Source organism: Lipotes vexillifer, unplaced genomic scaffold (genome assembly GCF_000442215.2).
Source record: "Lipotes vexillifer unplaced genomic scaffold, Lipotes_vexillifer_v1.1 scaffold7, whole genome shotgun sequence".
NCBI lineage: Eukaryota > Metazoa > Chordata > Mammalia > Artiodactyla > Lipotidae > Lipotes > Lipotes vexillifer.
The window spans coordinates 4,285,080-4,302,038 of NW_006792683.1; the positions used below are offsets into that span (position 1 = coordinate 4,285,080).

The 16,959-nt window shown below is 47.0% G+C and overlaps 1 protein-coding gene across 1 annotated transcript in view; it reads left to right on the top strand.

Moving 5' to 3' along the window:
* Positions 1-16,623, top strand: part of ITIH5 (inter-alpha-trypsin inhibitor heavy chain 5) — a 72,663-nt gene extending 56,040 nt beyond the window's left edge. Inside the window, exons 8-14 of the mRNA XM_007465809.1 lie at positions 2,090-2,258; positions 5,699-6,008; positions 7,044-7,600; positions 10,673-10,726; positions 12,712-12,828; positions 13,765-14,142; positions 15,717-16,623. Coding sequence (XP_007465871.1) covers positions 2,090-2,258; positions 5,699-6,008; positions 7,044-7,600; positions 10,673-10,726; positions 12,712-12,828; positions 13,765-14,142; positions 15,717-16,006 — 1,875 coding nt within the window. The 3' untranslated portion in view covers positions 16,007-16,623. The remainder of the gene's footprint in view (positions 1-2,089; positions 2,259-5,698; positions 6,009-7,043; positions 7,601-10,672; positions 10,727-12,711; positions 12,829-13,764; positions 14,143-15,716) is intronic.
* The last annotated feature ends 336 nt before the right edge of the window (positions 16,624-16,959 follow it).

A 16,959-nucleotide genomic window follows, 5' to 3' on the forward strand; every position in this document is an offset into this window, starting at 1 on the left:
TCTTTTTTTAATTTTTATTGGTGTATAGTTGATTTACAATGTTGTGTTAGTTTTAGGTGTACAGCAAAGTGACTCAGTTATACATACACATATATCTATTCTTTTTCAGATTCTTTTCCCATATAGGTTATTACAGAGTATTGAGTAGACCTCCCTGTGCTATACAGTAGGTCCTTATTAGCTATCTATTTTATATATAGTAGTGTGTATTTGTTAATCCCAATCTCCTGATTTATCACTTCCCCCCTTTTCCCCCTTGGTAACCATAAGATTGTTTTCTACATCTGTAACTATTTCTGTTTTGTAGGTAAGTTCATTTGTACCCTTTTTTAGATTCCACATATAAGCAATATCACATGATAGTTGTCTGACTTACTTCCCTCAGTATGGCAGTCTCTAGGTCCACCCATGTTGCTGCAAATGGCATCATTTCATTCTTTTTTATGGCCGAGTAATATTCTATTGTATATATGTACCACACCTTCTTTTTCCATTCCTCTGTTGATGGACATTTAGGTTGCTTCTATGTCTTTGTTATTGTAAATTGCACTGCAGTGAACACTGGGGTGTGTGTATCTTTTCAAATTAAGGTTTTCTCCAGATAATATGCCCGGGAGTGGGATTGCAGGATCACATGGTAGCTCTATTTTTAGTTTTTTAAGGAACCTCCGTACTGTTCTCCATAGTGCTTGTACCAATTTACATTCCTACCAACAGTGTAAGAGGGTTCCCTTTTGTCCATACCCTCTCCAGCATTTATTGTTTGTAGATTTTTTGATGATGGCCATTCTGACTGGTGTGAGGTGATACCTTATGGTAGTTTTGATTTGCATTTCTCTAATAATTAGTGATGTTGAGAATCTTTTCATGTGCTTTTTGGTCATTTGTATGTCTTCTTTGGAGAAATGTCTATTTAGATCTTCTGCCCATTTTTTGATTGGGTTGTTTGTTTTTTGATATAGAGCTGCATGAGCTGCTTGTATATTGTGGAACTCACCTGTGTCACCTCTCTGCTTTCCTCCAGCCATCTCTCTGACCTCCTTTGCTTCCTTTCGGGATGCCCTCCCTCGTCTCTCAAGTTACCCAGTTCCTTTGAGTCTCATCCTCAAGTCCCCCTTCTCTGTGACACCTTCTCACATCACTCCAGCCTGCAGTGCTTCGTTCTCTTTTAATTGTTTTTTTTTTTTTTTTGCCGTACGCGGGCCTCTCACCGCCGCGGCCTCCCCCGTCGCGGAGCACAGGCTCCGGACGCGCCGGCCCCGCGGCCACGGCTCACGGGCCCAGCCGCTCCATGGCACGTGGGATCCTCCCGGACCAGGGCGCAAACCCGTGCCCCCCGCACCGGCAGGCGGACCCCCAACCACTGCGCCACCAGGGAGGCCCTCGTTCTCTTTTAAATTCCAGTGATATTTATCATTCGTACCCTTCATCTATAACTCATGAAGTGTCCATGCGTTCGTTCATCCTCTAAACTTCTCTCCAGCGCCTCCTACGTGTCAGGAGTTCTCTTCTGCTCTGGGTGATAAGAAAATAGATGCACCTGCCTTCAGAGAGCTGACACTGGAGGAAGGGAAGGAGGCATGAAACAGACTGTAGTCATGACGGGTAATACGCACTTTTCTATGTGAGTATGTTGAGGACAGTGCTAGCCTACAGGAGAGAAGATGTGCGCTCTCTTTAGAGGAGCTAGAAAGTGTTGCAAATAGAGAATATAGCATGTTAACTGCGTTCTGAATGATGAGGGCCTTGTCAGATGAAACAAGGGCATGAGGCAGTAAGGAAGAACATTCCAGGTCTAGAGAATAGCAGTGGTGAAAGATACAGAGGCTTGATGCACCGTGGATTCCAGCAGATGTGATGGTTCATATATCAAACACCCATTCGTGTCTTATATAAAATTGTAACATATTAATGCTGGGTTTTTTTTTCCAGCTAGGTGACAAAGTTCCTTGACATTTATCCGAGTCCCTTTATGTAGCAGGCACTTAATTTTAACCCTGGGATTGTCCCCGGTGTGCAGTTTCCAAGCCAGGGGACGCGTGGACTCATGTGCTCAGACGTGACTGGTTTTGCTTTTGTGTTTGCCTAGACCAAAGATGCCCTTTTCACGATTCTGCATGACCTCCGACCCCAGGACCGTTTCAATATCATTGGATTTTCCAACCGGGTCAAAGTGTGGAAGGACCATTTGGTGTCAGTTACTCCCAACAATATCAGAGACGGCAAAGTCTACATTCACCACATGTCACCGACCGGAGGTAAATGTGCATCCTGCTTTGCCCATTCGCCTCGATGGGATACGTGAGTAGCTAACTTTCTGCCCAGAAACGAGGATTTGAAAGCTGACGCTGATCACAGGAAAGGAGATAACAGGGGAGAGCTTTCCCAGGAGCTTGTTTCTCCTCTTCCAGGCCCCAAACTAAGATGGTCAAGTAAGTTAGGGGGCGGGGGGAAATACCTGATAGGTTTTGGAGCCTTTCCTGGTTTATCTCACGGATCCCAAACAATGCAGCTCTTTTTGTAAATTGTTTTTTGGGGTGGGGAATGAAAGGCAAATGCATAATTTAGTGTTTTGTGTGTTTGAATATGAGCACCTTAGGAAGCAGCAGATGAAGCTGCCCTCCTGAGCCGTTAGATCCCTTGGACCCCAGGTGGCCTGGGCGGTGCTCTGGGTGGAAAGGGGAGGACTCTGAGGTTTTGCACACTTGGCTGGGGAGTTGTGATGAGGTAAGTACGCAGATGCAGGAAAAGGCTGTAAAGGACTCTAAGGTTAGAGAGTCAGAACAGCGTGTTACCAACCGTGCTGGATGTGAGTTCCTTCAACCCTGGACACAGAGCTGACTTCTGCTGTTACGTCCATCACTAGGACAGTGGATGCGTGGCAGGTGCTCAGTACTGGAGTGTTTATTGGACCTGAACCTGACCCTTTGACACCTTTCTTAAAGGCCCCTGTAGAGACACCATCTCCTGGGTGTCTCGGATAATTCTGCTCTGGATACCTGGAAACGTAGAAAACACCCATTTCTGTCCATCCTTTTCCATCTGAGTTTCTCATCGCTCGTATATTTGTTATTTTCCATCCAAGGCAAAGTTCTGGTTTCCCAAATGAACTTCATCTGGGACTTGATCTTGTTTGGATGGAATTTTGATTTACAAATGGGATTTCCTACCAGTCTCTACAGCAACACTATCTAGTTACCGTTTTACTGGTTGATAGGAGAAATGAAAGGTTATATTTAATATTATAGTGATGATCTACATCAGGAAGTTGACAAGATGGTCAAGTCTTTGAGGGAAGAAACTCCTTCGTCTTTGTTTAGCCCCTGTTTCCTGTCATAGCTCCTGACCTACAGTGCATATACTCAAAGAATATGCATTAAAATTATTTAAATTATTTTAGTGGTACTGCTTGCTGTGAGAATCCTTTGTGTGTGGGAGGTGGAGATAAAGCTGTAGAAAAGAGTTGTGTGTATTTTGGAATCTAAGCCATAGAAACCTTATTGGTTTCCTTTATTTTTTCTTGGTACTTCATTGTCCCAACCTCTGCAGGTGAACAGAAAATTAATCTGCTTCTCTCAGAAAAGTGTCATTTCAGGAGATGAGCATAGATTCTGAAGCCAGACTGTCTGGATTTGAATCCAGCTCTACCAGCTATGAGTCATTTAACCTCCCTATACTTCAGTTTCCTCATCTGTAAAGTGAGGATAATAATGGACTTGTTTTCAGGATGAGATGAGTTAAAATATTTAAAGTACTTAGAACAGTGGCTGCACATAGGAAGTCCTCTCTAGGTGTCAGATATGGCCATTTTACCCAAGTGGTCCCTCTTGCTGGTGCACTTGGGTCCTTTGATGACCCTGGGGGAGCTCTCGGTGGAATGGTTGTGGTAGCTTCCTGGGGAGAAAGCCCCCCCCCGCCGCTGTTGTTAAGCGTGTGGGAGATGCCCCAACTTAACGGACGTTCAATGCCAAGCCGTGCTGTGCTTTGGTGTCTCGTGTAAGAAAAGCTAAGTGCGTCCTTTGCCTGGGCTCTCCTGGGCTTTAAAATGCAGTGAGAGGGCTTCCCTGGTGGCACAGTGGTTGAGCGTCCGCCTGCCGATGCAGGGGACATGGGTTTGTGCCCCGGTCCGGGAAGATCCCACATGCCGCGGAGCGGCTGGGCCCGTGAGCCATGGCTGCTGAGCCTGCGCGTCCAGAGCCTGTGCTCCGCAACGGGAGAGGCCACAACAGTGAGAAGCCCGCGTACCACAAAAAAAAAAAATGCAGTGTGAGATTTGGCATCGTTGTTACGTTCTAGGTTAAAGAGAAAATAAACACCTGCCTTTTGGTTCATGCCCACATGTCCAGAGACAGCATGAAACTAGGCTGGGCATTCAGAAAGGCAAGTGAGTGAACCCAAAGAAACGTTAAATACTGTTTCAGCTGTAACTTTCCCTTACATTCGGGCCATGTGTACATCTTAGAACGAATTATCAATGTGTTTGCACAGTCACAGTCATATGTATTTTAGCCAGAAATTCTGGAGGATGTGAAGCAGTGGAGAAAATTGTCTGGTTCACTCAGACATGGTACATTTTGCAGGGAGATAAAAATCACTCCAGTCAGGGGGATGGATTGTGGTGATGGGTACACAACTTCATAAATTTACTAAAAATCATTAATTGTGTGCTTAAAATGGGTGAAATTTTTGAGACTTCCCTGGTGGTCCAGTGGTTAAGAATCTGCACTTCCTGTGCAGGGGGCATGGGATGGATCTCTGGTTGGGGAACTGAGATCCTGCATACCCATGCAGCTCGGTAAAAAAAGAAAAAAAATCCCTAGCGACCAAAATGCATGAAATTTTTGGTATGTCAATAAGGCCATTAAAAAAAAACCCCAGTGGAGTCAGAAAAAGGAAGTAAGTATTCACGGCTGCAGTAAGAACTCTGTTTTTCTTGGCGATGGTAGAACAGCAGCAGCAGAGTTGAATGAAGTTCTTAGCTAATCCAGAAACCTCACGTTAGTTGGCAGTTTTGACTTCCACCAGCCATCCGTCTCTCCATCCCCCAAGTAAAATACCTGTCCAGCACCTCCCACAGACACTGTCCCCTGACTTTAATCAGAGCTGCAATGACAAGCGTGTCTGAATTAGAAATGGCAGGGGTAGGAGGTATAAACTTGAAAGCCTTCGCTTGGTGGGGTCCTAACAAGCAGGGGTGATCCTGAAGGGGCAGGAAGCAGGAAAGACAACGACAGCAATAAAAAAAAAAAAAAAAAAATGAGTGCTTTAATCAGCATCCTCCAGCCCCAGGACATAAGTGAGGTCACCGCGATGGTCTCCGCATCGCCACCTCCTCATTCTGTGCCGTTCCTTTCCCTCTGGGACGCTTGCTTTCACTGAATTCCTGCACCCAGCGCCCTCCTTCCCTTTCCAAAGTGATTCTCCAAAACAGAGGTAGAAACCGTTCACGCTAAGGGAGTGGAGACGCCTAAGCTGAGGTGCCATCAGACACCTTCAGGACAAGGTTATATAATTCTCTGCTGTTCCTAGTCATTTGCCAAGTTTCTAGCAGTCTTTGTGACATGGAGTCGCCCCATGAATGCAGGTGGCTGCTTTCCCCACGCGTCACTGCTGCAGGTGCCCGTGAGGGGCCCGAGAAGGTGTGTCCAGGTAGAGGAGGTGGCGAGGATCCTCAGGTGTCCTGTTCTATGTCCCGCAGGCACAGATATTAACGGGGCCCTGCAGAGGGGCATCAGGCTTCTCAACGACTTCGTGGCGCACAACGACATTGAGGACCGCAGCGTGTCCCTGGTCATCTTCCTGACAGACGGGAAGCCCACCGCCGGGGAGACCCACACCCTGAAGATCCTCAACAACACCAGGGAGGCCGCCCGGGGCCGGGTCTGCATCTTCACTGTGGGCATCGGGGCCGACGTGGACTTCAAGCTGCTGGAGAAGCTGTCCCTGGAGAACTGTGGGCTCACACGGCACGTCCACGAGGACCACGACGCCCGCGCCCAGCTCATCGGGTCCGTGGGTCTGTCTGTGTCCTCGGGGCGGGGGGCAGGCTCAGCGGGAGGCTCGGACGTGAGGACGGACCCCGAGTCTGATCATCACTCCTTTCATGGGAGACATCGCCATGGGTCTTGAAACTGGGTGGATCTGGGTTCACGTTCTGGTCCTGCCTTGTGACTTGAGGCTTTAAGACTGTCTGTGCCTCAGTCTCCCCAAATGTGAAGTGAGGATTCTGGTCAGATGATAGAATTTAAGGAGAAAACCTATGTGAACTATTGGCAGGACGGCTTTCACAGGTTAGGTGTTCTGTTAGCTCTTATGGTTATAACTGTCTTCCTGACACTTCAAAGCACTTCCTCATCTCAAGACGCACCTCAGAGATACTGCAGGTCAGTTCCAGACCACAGCGATAAAGCAAATATTGCAATAAAGTGAGTCCGACAGGTGGATTGCTTTAACAGTGCACATAAAAGTTATGTTTACATCACACTGTAGTCTATTAAGCATGCAATAGTGTCATGTACATACCTTAATTGAAAAATACTTTATTGCTAAAAAATGCTAACTATCATCTGACAATGCAGAATTGCCACAAACCTTCATTTTGCGAAAAAATGCTAGGTCTTTGATGTGCAATAAAACAATTTATGCCTGTATTTACTCTAATTCCACCCTGAGAGAGAGCTGGGATAGGTAGCGTCAGCTCCACCTTGCCTGCTAGTTACAATGATCGTGTTTTTACGTTGAAGCACAATGGCCAGTTGAAAGTGGTCACTGACTGTGTTATGTTCTGGGGTGAAGAGGAAACCAGAATTTAAGTCTGGCAAACGGCGAGGGAGCTTGTGAGATAGTGAGTTCTCCGTCACCAGTGGTGTTCGAGCTACGGCTGCAGGGCCTCCTGTCTGAGATGTTCTGCTGGGTGGAATGTTGGACTTGGTTGCTTCTAAGATCAGATCCGCCCCCCAAGACAGCCTGTGATTTCCTCTGGGACGTGAGCTGCCTACAGCTAGTGCAGGCCCCGATTCTCGCTCTCTGTTCCTCCTCTCCAGGTTCTACGATGAGATCAGGACCCCGCTCCTCACGGACATCCGCGTGGATTATCCACCCGGCTTGGTAGAGCATGCCACCAGGACCCTGTTCCCCAGCTACTTCAATGGCTCCGAGATCATCATCGCGGGGAAGCTGGTGGACAGGGAGATGGACTGCTTGCATGTAGAGGTCACAGCCAGCAACAGTAAGAAGTTTGTCGTACTCAAGAAGGACGTGCCTGTGGAGCCCTGGAGGATGGGGAACGACGTCCCGGGGAGCCCCAGGCCCAAGGGGGCTGTCCAGGAGGACCCAAACTACCTGGAGCGTCTCTGGAGCTACCTGACCCTGAAGGAGCTGCTGAGTTCCTGGCTGCAGAGTGATGAGCAGCCCGAGAGGGAGCGGCTGAGGCAGGAGGTACAGGCTCTGGCTGTGAACCATCGCTTCCTCACTCCGTTCACCTCCATGACGCTCAGGTCAGCACCGCGGACAGAGACCCCGGAGGACACCTACGGCACGTCGGCAGCCACAGAGCCCGAAACGGTGATGCAGAGCCTGAGGGGCGCCCACCTGCAGCCAGGTAAGGGCACTCTCAGGATGGCCCTTCTGGCTCCTTTTCAGGCCAAGGTCATCTGTTTTACTTTCTCGTATTATAATTCTTATAAACAATGTTCTCTACCTGCAGCTCCTAGCCTCCAGAGAGTGGCTTAGCTTATGTTTGTGTTGTTATAAACCATGGATCTCTACAGAGAAATTCGAGAAAGTAAAGTCAGTCTACCGATAAATCATCAATATTGAGTGCCTCCCGTGAACCAGGCATTATTGGAGGCACAGGGATGAACAGACAAGTAAACAAATACTCATTTTTAAATGCCTTTCTATATTTTAAGTACTTCAATTATGTCATTTTATGCGTATGTTTGATACTATTTTCCTGAGAAAACAAAATATTTTATTTTATAGAGAAAATGAAATGAAATTTTATTATATATTTTATTTACTCATATTTTATTAATTTTACTTATAATTTTCTAAATTAAAGTTTTATTTTTTAAATTTTAATGATTTTGTTTAGAATTAAATAAAATTAATAAAATTTTATTTTATTATAGATATTATTATATAGGAGGAACTAAGTTCTGGATTCTCAAGAGAATCCAGAGTTTAAAGAGAAATTCTTATTATCTGTCTCAGTGCCATTTGTCAGGGGAAATTAGTAGCACCAGGAATGGGAAAAGGACAGAAAAAGTAATTCAGCCAAAGCAGAGGGTTATATTATCAGTAATATCTGTTTATGGAAAATAGCACTTTTTTATGTGTGACATTTTTCTTAACTTCCTGTCAGGTGCACACATCCTAAGGTGAGGGAACTGACATTAACCCTGGGCCTCATTTGATCCTCATATCCTCAACTCTGAGAATCACCTGGGCACGGTAGGGAGAGCACACGGTTAGGATCCAGGCAGAGTTTCAGCTCACGGCTCCTCCTAGCCAGCTGTGTGGCTTGGGGCAGGTTTCTGAACGTCTCTGAGCTTCCATTCCCTCACCTGTAAAATGTAGATAGTAATATCTTCCCTGAAAGGTTGTTGCAAGGATGAAATGTGTAGAGGCCTTGGTATATAATAAGTGTTCTACACATGTGAGATACCCTTTCCCGTGAGGAGTATAGAACTAGAAATTTACTGAAAAATTCAGACTTGAGGTAGGGGTGAAAAATGATATGTTGCCTTTTTAGAAAGAGTGGAACTCGTCTTGGCAAAACTAGTACAATATTTGTTCTGATGAAAAGGATGAAAAGTAAGTTGCATGATGTTGTTACGTCACACTACAAGATCCATGCCACCACATCCAGGGAAGATGGCTTTTTGAGTAACATCTTGATTCAGTGTCAGCAACTCAAATCTCAACAGCTTCAGGAGAGAGCAAACTCAAATGACATGAGACTCAGAGGGCCAGGAACACAGATGAGGGAATAACTGACTGATTGCTCAGAAGGCTTATTAGACATAGGATTTCCCTGAAGATGATTTTTTAGTTTTAATTTTATGATTTTTTTGAGTGTCTGTGACAATTTAAGCCTCCTCGAAGCAGCCATTCAGACTGAGATGTCGTTCCACCTTCGTGGTCGGCCTGATTCTGTCTGTGTCTGGCTGACCAGGGACCAGTTGGAGAAGGGGGCGCTTAAAAAACATTGAGGGCTTCCCTGGTGGCGCAGTGGTTGAGAGTCCGCCTGCCGATGCAGGGGACACGGGTTCGTGCCCCGGTCCGGGAAGGTCCCACATGCCGCGGAGCGGCTGGGCCTGTGAGCCATGGTCGCGGAGCCTGTGCTCCGCAGCGGGAGAGGCTGCAACAGTGAGAGGCCCGCGTACCGCAAACAAACAAACAAAAACATTGAGATACTGTGATCTTCATTTTCTGGGGGGCAAAAATCAGTTAAGAGGAGCATAATCTTAATATAGACAATTTGAAATAAGATATTAATTTTATTTTATTGACAGAAAGTGATTTACTTTTAGGTTATTCTTTAATTGTTTATTTTTGCCTGCTGCTTTGTGAATTGTACTTACACACATAGCTATAGACCTGGATTATCGCATTATCTTTTTCTTTTACATTCTTGTATATTTTTGGTTGTTTTAAATTGCTATTTTGCAAAAAACATATAACGTAACATTTACCATCATAACCATTTTTTCCTTTCTTTTGTTTTTTTTTATTGCGGTACGCGGGCCTCTCACTGCTGTGGCCTCTCCCGTTGCGGAGCACAGGCTCCGGACGTGCAGGCTCAGCGGCCATGGCTCACGGGCCCAGCCGCTCCGCGGCATGTGGGATCCTCCCGTACCGGGGCACGAACCCGTGTCCCCTGCATTGACAGGAGGACTCTCAACCACTGCGCCACCAGGGAAGCCCTCCATTCTTTTTTTTAAACTGAAGTATACTTGCTTTACAGTGTTGCATTAATTTCTGCTATACAGAAAAGTGATTCAGTTATATTCTTTTTTTGTAATATTCTTTCCCATTATGGTTTATCAGAGAATACTGAATATAGTTCTTTGTGCTATACAGTAGGGCTTTGTTGTTTATCCATTCTCTATATACAAGCTTACATCTGCTAACCTCAACCTCCCAGTCCATCCCTCCCCCAACCCCCTCCCCGCTGGCAACCACCAGTCAGTTCTCTATATCGTAACCATTTTTAAGTGTGTAGTTCAGTAGTGTCAAGTATATTCCCATCGTAACCATTTTTACGTGTACAGTTCAGTAGTGTCAAGTATATTCCCATCGTTGTGAAACAGATCTCCAGAACTTTTTCATCTTGTGAACCTGAAACTCTGTCCCCATTAAACAACTTTGCTTTCCCCCCTCCCCCCATAACTATACCTTAAGAATGATAGAATATTTTCTCCTATTATATACACAGAAATCAGACAAGAAGAATATTATCTAATTTATAGAGGAATAAAATAGTTACGCCTCGTCGTTTACACCTTCACTTGGTGTTGTGAGGCCAAGAGCCTCCTTTAAAAGAGATGTGTTTAAATTGTCACAAACGTATCTGAGAGCTGTACTTGACTCCTCTCAGCCCTCTGTACCTCTCACTTCCTCCTCTTTAATGAATAACGGTGGTGGATCTCTTCCTTCTCCTCTCCAGGACCTGCTCTCAAGAAACCATACAACCCAAGGATTAAAGTCTCCAAAACCTCAGGTAAAGGAAGGAATGTGCTGGTGTCTGATTTGAGAGTTGAAATGTTTAGGAAGCGGATGACCAGGAATTTCCCGAAGCCAGTTAGAACATCAGCTCATAGGACGAGATGTGAGGGCCCATATTTATTTAGTGCAAACCGGCAGCGTGGGGCAGTTCTCAAAACCAGGATCGTCATTAAACCATCACATAAACTCCATGGGTAACACAGTCCTGAGGAGCCTGGCAGGAGCCCTGATAGAAGGGTGGATGGACAGAGCTACACATGCGTCATGATTGAGCTGGAAAGACGTTAGTTTTTAGAGATCTGAAGTATGCTTGCTTCTAGCTTCTGGTGTTACAAATATCTGTGACAATGCAAGGTTTTTAAACATTATTATTTTATTATTTTCATGATCCTTGGCTTTAGAAGGGAATACCGGATAACAATACCCTAAAATTTCCCTTGGCCATATTCCTCGGATTATAATAAAAATCTGGATGGAATAAGGACACAAGGGCTGGGTTTTATTCTTCAAATGTACACATCTGCCTTTGTCTTTCTTATTGCTTTGCTGCCGACGTGCTGGGCGTCCAGGTTCACATAGCCCAGGACAACCTGGAGATTAGCTCTGGGGAGAGGAAACACATGGTTTCCAGTGGGTAGCGTGTTGTTCCTTCGAACACACATGCTTTATGGAATGCAGGAAAACTTTCCTCTTGGATGCAGCATGGAGTAATGACTTCCAGACCTCTCCTCTCTTTTTTGGAGCAGGCAGCATCTTTCCTTATAAAGGGATTTGGCAGATTTGAGTAGAAATAATATGGTATGAGCACAAGAAACTCTCAGAAAACTGTCACGTAGTTATATTTGTACCCACAGAGTGCCAAAAATATGGACTTTTATCTTTAATGGGTGTTATTTTTTTCATCTACAAAAGACCAGTACCTTGTATTTCTTTATTAAGTTGCCATTCACTGGGTGCTTGAGGCACTTTACGGTGAGTTGAACCAGACTCTTCCGAAGGCCCTTCTGAGTCACGCTGGGGACAGAGAGGGTGTTTCAGCAGTTCCACCAAGAACATTAATTGGCTTGTAGCTTGAAAACACTTGAACTCCTGGCGCATACCCCCCACCATATACAAATGCGTATACATACATGTACACGTAAAGTAGAGAGGAATTCAGGAACACATTGTGTTTGGTGTGCAAATTGGAGAGAAACTAACACTCCAATCTCGTGAGAAAAGAGAATTGACATAGACTCTTGGGAAATATTTTGTCTGTACAGTAAGAGGCAAGACTGTTCATCTTTAGCAGAGGCAAAAATGAGGAGAATGGGTAAGGAACAGGGGCCAGCTAAACTTTGTGGTCTTATCCGCGGACACAAATTTGAGAGTAGTAAAGGCAGTAGGACCCGGAGGAGGGATTGCCACTGTCATCGCTGGCTGCACCACCTGACCTCCCGTTGACTCTGTGTCCTTTACTTCTCACCAGCTCTAAACTGGGCTTGGTCATTACTACTCATGCAAGGGCTGTGTCCATCTGGCGCTGTGAATGACTCAAGGGCCAAGGCACTCTGGTCACAGGACAGGAAGTTCTCATCCACATCTCTTCACTGGGGAGGGCAAAGGGGGAAGAAAGTGATTAGTGGAAGCCACACAGGGAATTGAAGAATGTGAGCTCAGTAGTCATGGGGAGTGTAGGGTGATGCCCCGCTTCCCTCTAAAGTTCAGTTGTCTATGTTTGACTGCAGTGTGGTGACAGGAGCATCATATTTGAATTTAGGGGACCTGCATTCAAATATTTACGTTCCACGAACTGACTGTGTAACTGGTGCATCACTTCACCTCCCAGCCACCTTCCTCGCGTAGACACAGAGGATCCATTGTTGGCAGGGTTAAGTCAATAACTCATGAGAAAATAGAAAAAGAGTGCTTACACAGAGAAGGTGCCCAATAAATGTCTTTTCCTTCTTTTTCTCTTCCATTCTCATCCTTTTCTGGCAGCGGATGGAGACCCCCATTTTGTTGTGGATTTCCCCTTGAGCAACCTCACGGTCTGTTTCAACATCGATGGACAGCCCGGGCACATCCTGAGGCTGGTCTCTGATCATGCGGACTCTGGTGAGTTCTGCCTAGAAAGTGAAAGAACTTGAGTTTTGGGAGTGAAAAAAAAAAATCCTAATCTTCGCATTCTACCCCCCTGCTCAGTGGTGTCCCAGGGTCTCCAAGTCAGGAGCAGTGGAAACTGATGGGTAAGAAAATACCGTGTCAGGGCCACACAAGAGTTTGGGGAACTATAACCAGACACTGGAATGAAAGCAGACAAACATGTCAACCCCCTTTTTTAGAATTTTTATTTATTTACTTATTTTTTTTCCACTTTTAAATTTTTATTGGCATATAGTTGATTTACAATGTTGTGTTGGTTTCAGGTGTACAGCAAAGTGAATCAGTTATGCATATACGTATATCCACTCTTTTTCAGATTCTTTTCCCATATAGGTCATTACAGAGTATTGAGTAGACCTCCCTGTGCTATACAGCAGGTTCTTATTAGTTATCTATTTTATATATAGTAGTGTGTATATGTCAACCCCCTTTTCATGATATTTTTACCCAAACCTATATCAGCTTCTCCTACCCAGGACGTTGGTCAAAAATCACTCATACCGGGCTTCCCTGGTGGCGCAGTGCTTGAGAGTCCGCCTGCCGATGCAGGAGACGCGGGTTCGTGCCCCGTTTCGGGAGGATCCCACATGCCGCGGAGTGGCTGGGCCCGTGAGCCATGGCTGCTGAGCCTGCGCGTCCGGAGCCTGTGCTCCGCAAATGGGAGAGGCCACAACAGTGAGAGGCCCGCATAACGCAAGAAAAATCACTCATACCTTCATGCATTCGTTCCTTCCTTCCTTCATTCATTGGGCACTGAGTGGTCCCTGTGTGTGAGCGGAAGTTCTTGGTTCTAGAGGTACAAGAGAGGAAGGAAATTCGGATGAGAAGCCCTCTCGTGAAAGTGGGGGTAGTTTTTCTAACCACTGCTCTCTTCCCCCCGCCTTCAAGGCGTGACGGTGAACGGAGAGTTGATCGGGGCCCCCGCTCCCCCAAACGGCCACAAGAAACAGCGCACTTACTTCCGCACCATCACCATCCTCGTCAACAAGCCCGAGAGGTCCTACCTGGAGATCACGCCCACCAGAGTCATTGTGGATGGTGGGGACAGGCTGGTCCTCCCCTGCAACCAGAGCGCGGCCGTGGGGAGCCAGGGGCTGGAGGTGTCGGTGTCCGCCAATGCCAAGGTCACCATCGCCATCCAGGGCAACGTGGCCTTCGTCATCCTCCTCCACCTCTACAAAAAGCCAGCCCCCTACCAGCGAAACCACCTGGGCTTCTACGTCGCCAACGGCCAAGGCCTTTCTGGCAACTGCCATGGCCTGTTAGGTAGGTGGCTGCTCTCCATGCTGGCTCACAGCACAGAATTCAGTTTCCCAAAACGAAGCTGATGCTGCCCGTATCTTTACTTGGTTGAGAGTTTCCACAGGAATGTGGTCTTTATGTAGCTCATGAAAAGTCTATTTCTTTTTCTTTTTTCTTTTTTTTGGGGGGCACATGGCCAATTTTTCTTTTTTTTAAATACAATTTTTAAAGGTTACACTCCATATACAGTTACTACAAAATACTGGCCATATTCCCTGTGTCGTACAACACATCCTTGAGCCTGTCTTACACCAACAGTTTGTGCCTCCCACTCCCTCATCCCTCTCTTGCCCCTTCCCCCTCCCCTCTGGTAACCACTAGTTTGTTCTCTATGTCTGTGACTCTGCTTTTTTTTTGTTATATTCACTAGTTTGTTGTATTTTTTAGATTCCACATATATAAGTGCTATCATACGGTATTTGTCTGTCTCTGGACTTACTTCCCTTAGCATAATGCACTCCAAGTCCATCCGTGTTGCTGCAAATGGCAAAATTTCATTCTTTTTCATGGCTGAGTAATATTCCACTGTATACCACATCTTCTTTATCCACTCGTCAGTTGATGGACACTTAGGTTGCTTCTGTATCTTGGCAACTGTAAACAATGCTGCTGTGAATGTTGGGGTGAACATATCTTTTCGAATTAGTGTGAAAAGTATACTTCTTGCTTCCTGACACTTTTCTAGAATAGGAATGGGCTTATAAACTAATTTGCACAGGCCTTTGGGGAAGGGGAGCAAAGAAATGAGGAGTCCTTCTCTCCAGGTCTGGTTCTTTACTCTCAGGGAGAGGATGCAGACACATCCCATGGCCCAGCACCAGGTGGGAGATGCACGGCCCCTCCCCAGGCGGCACCCCCATGGCTGGGAGCCTCGGGCAGCCCACTCTGCCTGGCTTCCCTCCACGTGCAATTTCATGTGGGCGCTTTTCCCACAAGTAAAGAGGGAGCCACTGCCAGGGCTCGGTTTAGAAAGCAGGATTTCCTGGCAGTCGAGCTGGACGTGTCTCTGTGCAGCTTGCCTGGGAAGCTCCTCTCCCAGACGCAGACTGCTGTCCCTTCTGCCTTGGCAATGCCCTCACTCGACCTGGAGGGTTCTGACCCTGCTTTCCACACCCTCCGCCCAGTGCACACCCACTAAGTGCACACGTGGAAGGGGTCCTCCGAGGGAGGAAAGCGGGGAAGACCGGACCCTTCTTCCCTTGTTATTTACCCCCATCTAATCCTCCCATCTCAGTAGGAGACTGGGCATCTCTTCTTGTGGGTTGGGCATCTTTCCCGTGGTAGCTTCCAGAAGTGGAGGCCACTACCAATACACTCAGGTCTCTCCTCCCCACACCCTCCTCGGACACTGGAAATGGTGGAGCAGCTCTGGGAGACTCCAGCCGAGGACCACAGTCACTGCTCTGATGTCATGCATCCCCTTCCTCTGGGTCACACCCGTGCATTTGCTGGCCATGGGTGCCCGAACTGAAGTTAGATTTTGTTCAACCACGTTGCTCGCACTTGACCTAGACCTGATGTCTCTTTTGTCCTCTCAGGTCAGTTCCTGAACCAGGAGGCCAGACTCACCGGGGTCGGCAAGAGCCCTGCCCATCCTTCCATCCCTGAGACAGGTGAGAGGTCTGAGGCCATCCTCGAGGTAAAAGGGCACCAGGTCCCAGTGGTGTGGAAGCAGAGGAAAATCTACAATGGGGAAGAGCAGGTGGACTGCTGGTTTGCCCGGAACAACGCCGCCAACCTGATTGACGGGGAGTATAAAGACTACCTGGCGGCCCATCCTTTTGACTCCGAGACCACCTTTGGCCCAGGCACATCCCGGGGACTCTGACGCCAGCAGCCGTAAGGCAAGAGTGTGTGACAGGGAAACGTCTTCGGGGACCCCGTGGTGTGGTTCTTGTCGCTTGGCAGGTAGCCGCCACCCAGGACTCACCCCTGGTGGCGGGGAGGTCTAACCTCTGCTTGAGCAAAGGGTGGGGTCAGGACATTGAAGCAAGAATGGGATTTCCTGCTCTTCCCCTCCCCCTCCCCCATCTCCAGTAGAGAAAGGTGGTGGCACCAAAGGGACCAGTCACAGTTAAAAGCAAGTCTCTCTCTTATACCACCTGGCTTGTCCATCTCACAGCCTACCACAAGGTGACTCTGATGAAGGAAGGTGGCCATCAGGTCTGTTTTCTCTGTGGAAATGGCCAGGCTTGGGCACTCTGCTTTTTGCCTTATACTAATGCATAGGCATCTCTCCTCCTAGCCCGCTGCGTTCTCCGGATGTGCGGCCAACCTCTGCCTCAGGGGAACCTCTCCTTGGGCCCAGGCCATGAGTCATGAAATAGCACGTAGATTTGATCACTGTAAACCATTCGGTCTTTTCTTAGGAGAGGATTTTCTTCTACTGTGAGGTCTTGCCCTTGAAAATTTGTTTTCGTTTTTTAAAAATTGACTCAAAATAGAGACTCTGCATCCCAGATACCGGTATTTTTCTAACGGGCTTTGTAAATCACTTAACTTTGCTGTTGGCGATTCTCCTATTTATTCCAGAAAGCTGAGCGCTTCTAATAAACAGGGCAGCCCACGTGGGTGTATTTCACTGGCCTGTCTCAGTGCTGGAGCGTCGGCCAGCTGCGTGATGAATCTTTCACTCGGCTCTTCAGCCTTGGTCCTGATTCCGACCTGATTTGCTCTCGGTCCCCCAGGAGGTGATAAATTAGGCTCTTGCAGAACTGGGATGGGGAGGTATTGGCAGCACAGAGCCGACCTACTGGAACCAAACTGCATGTTCTCAGCAGG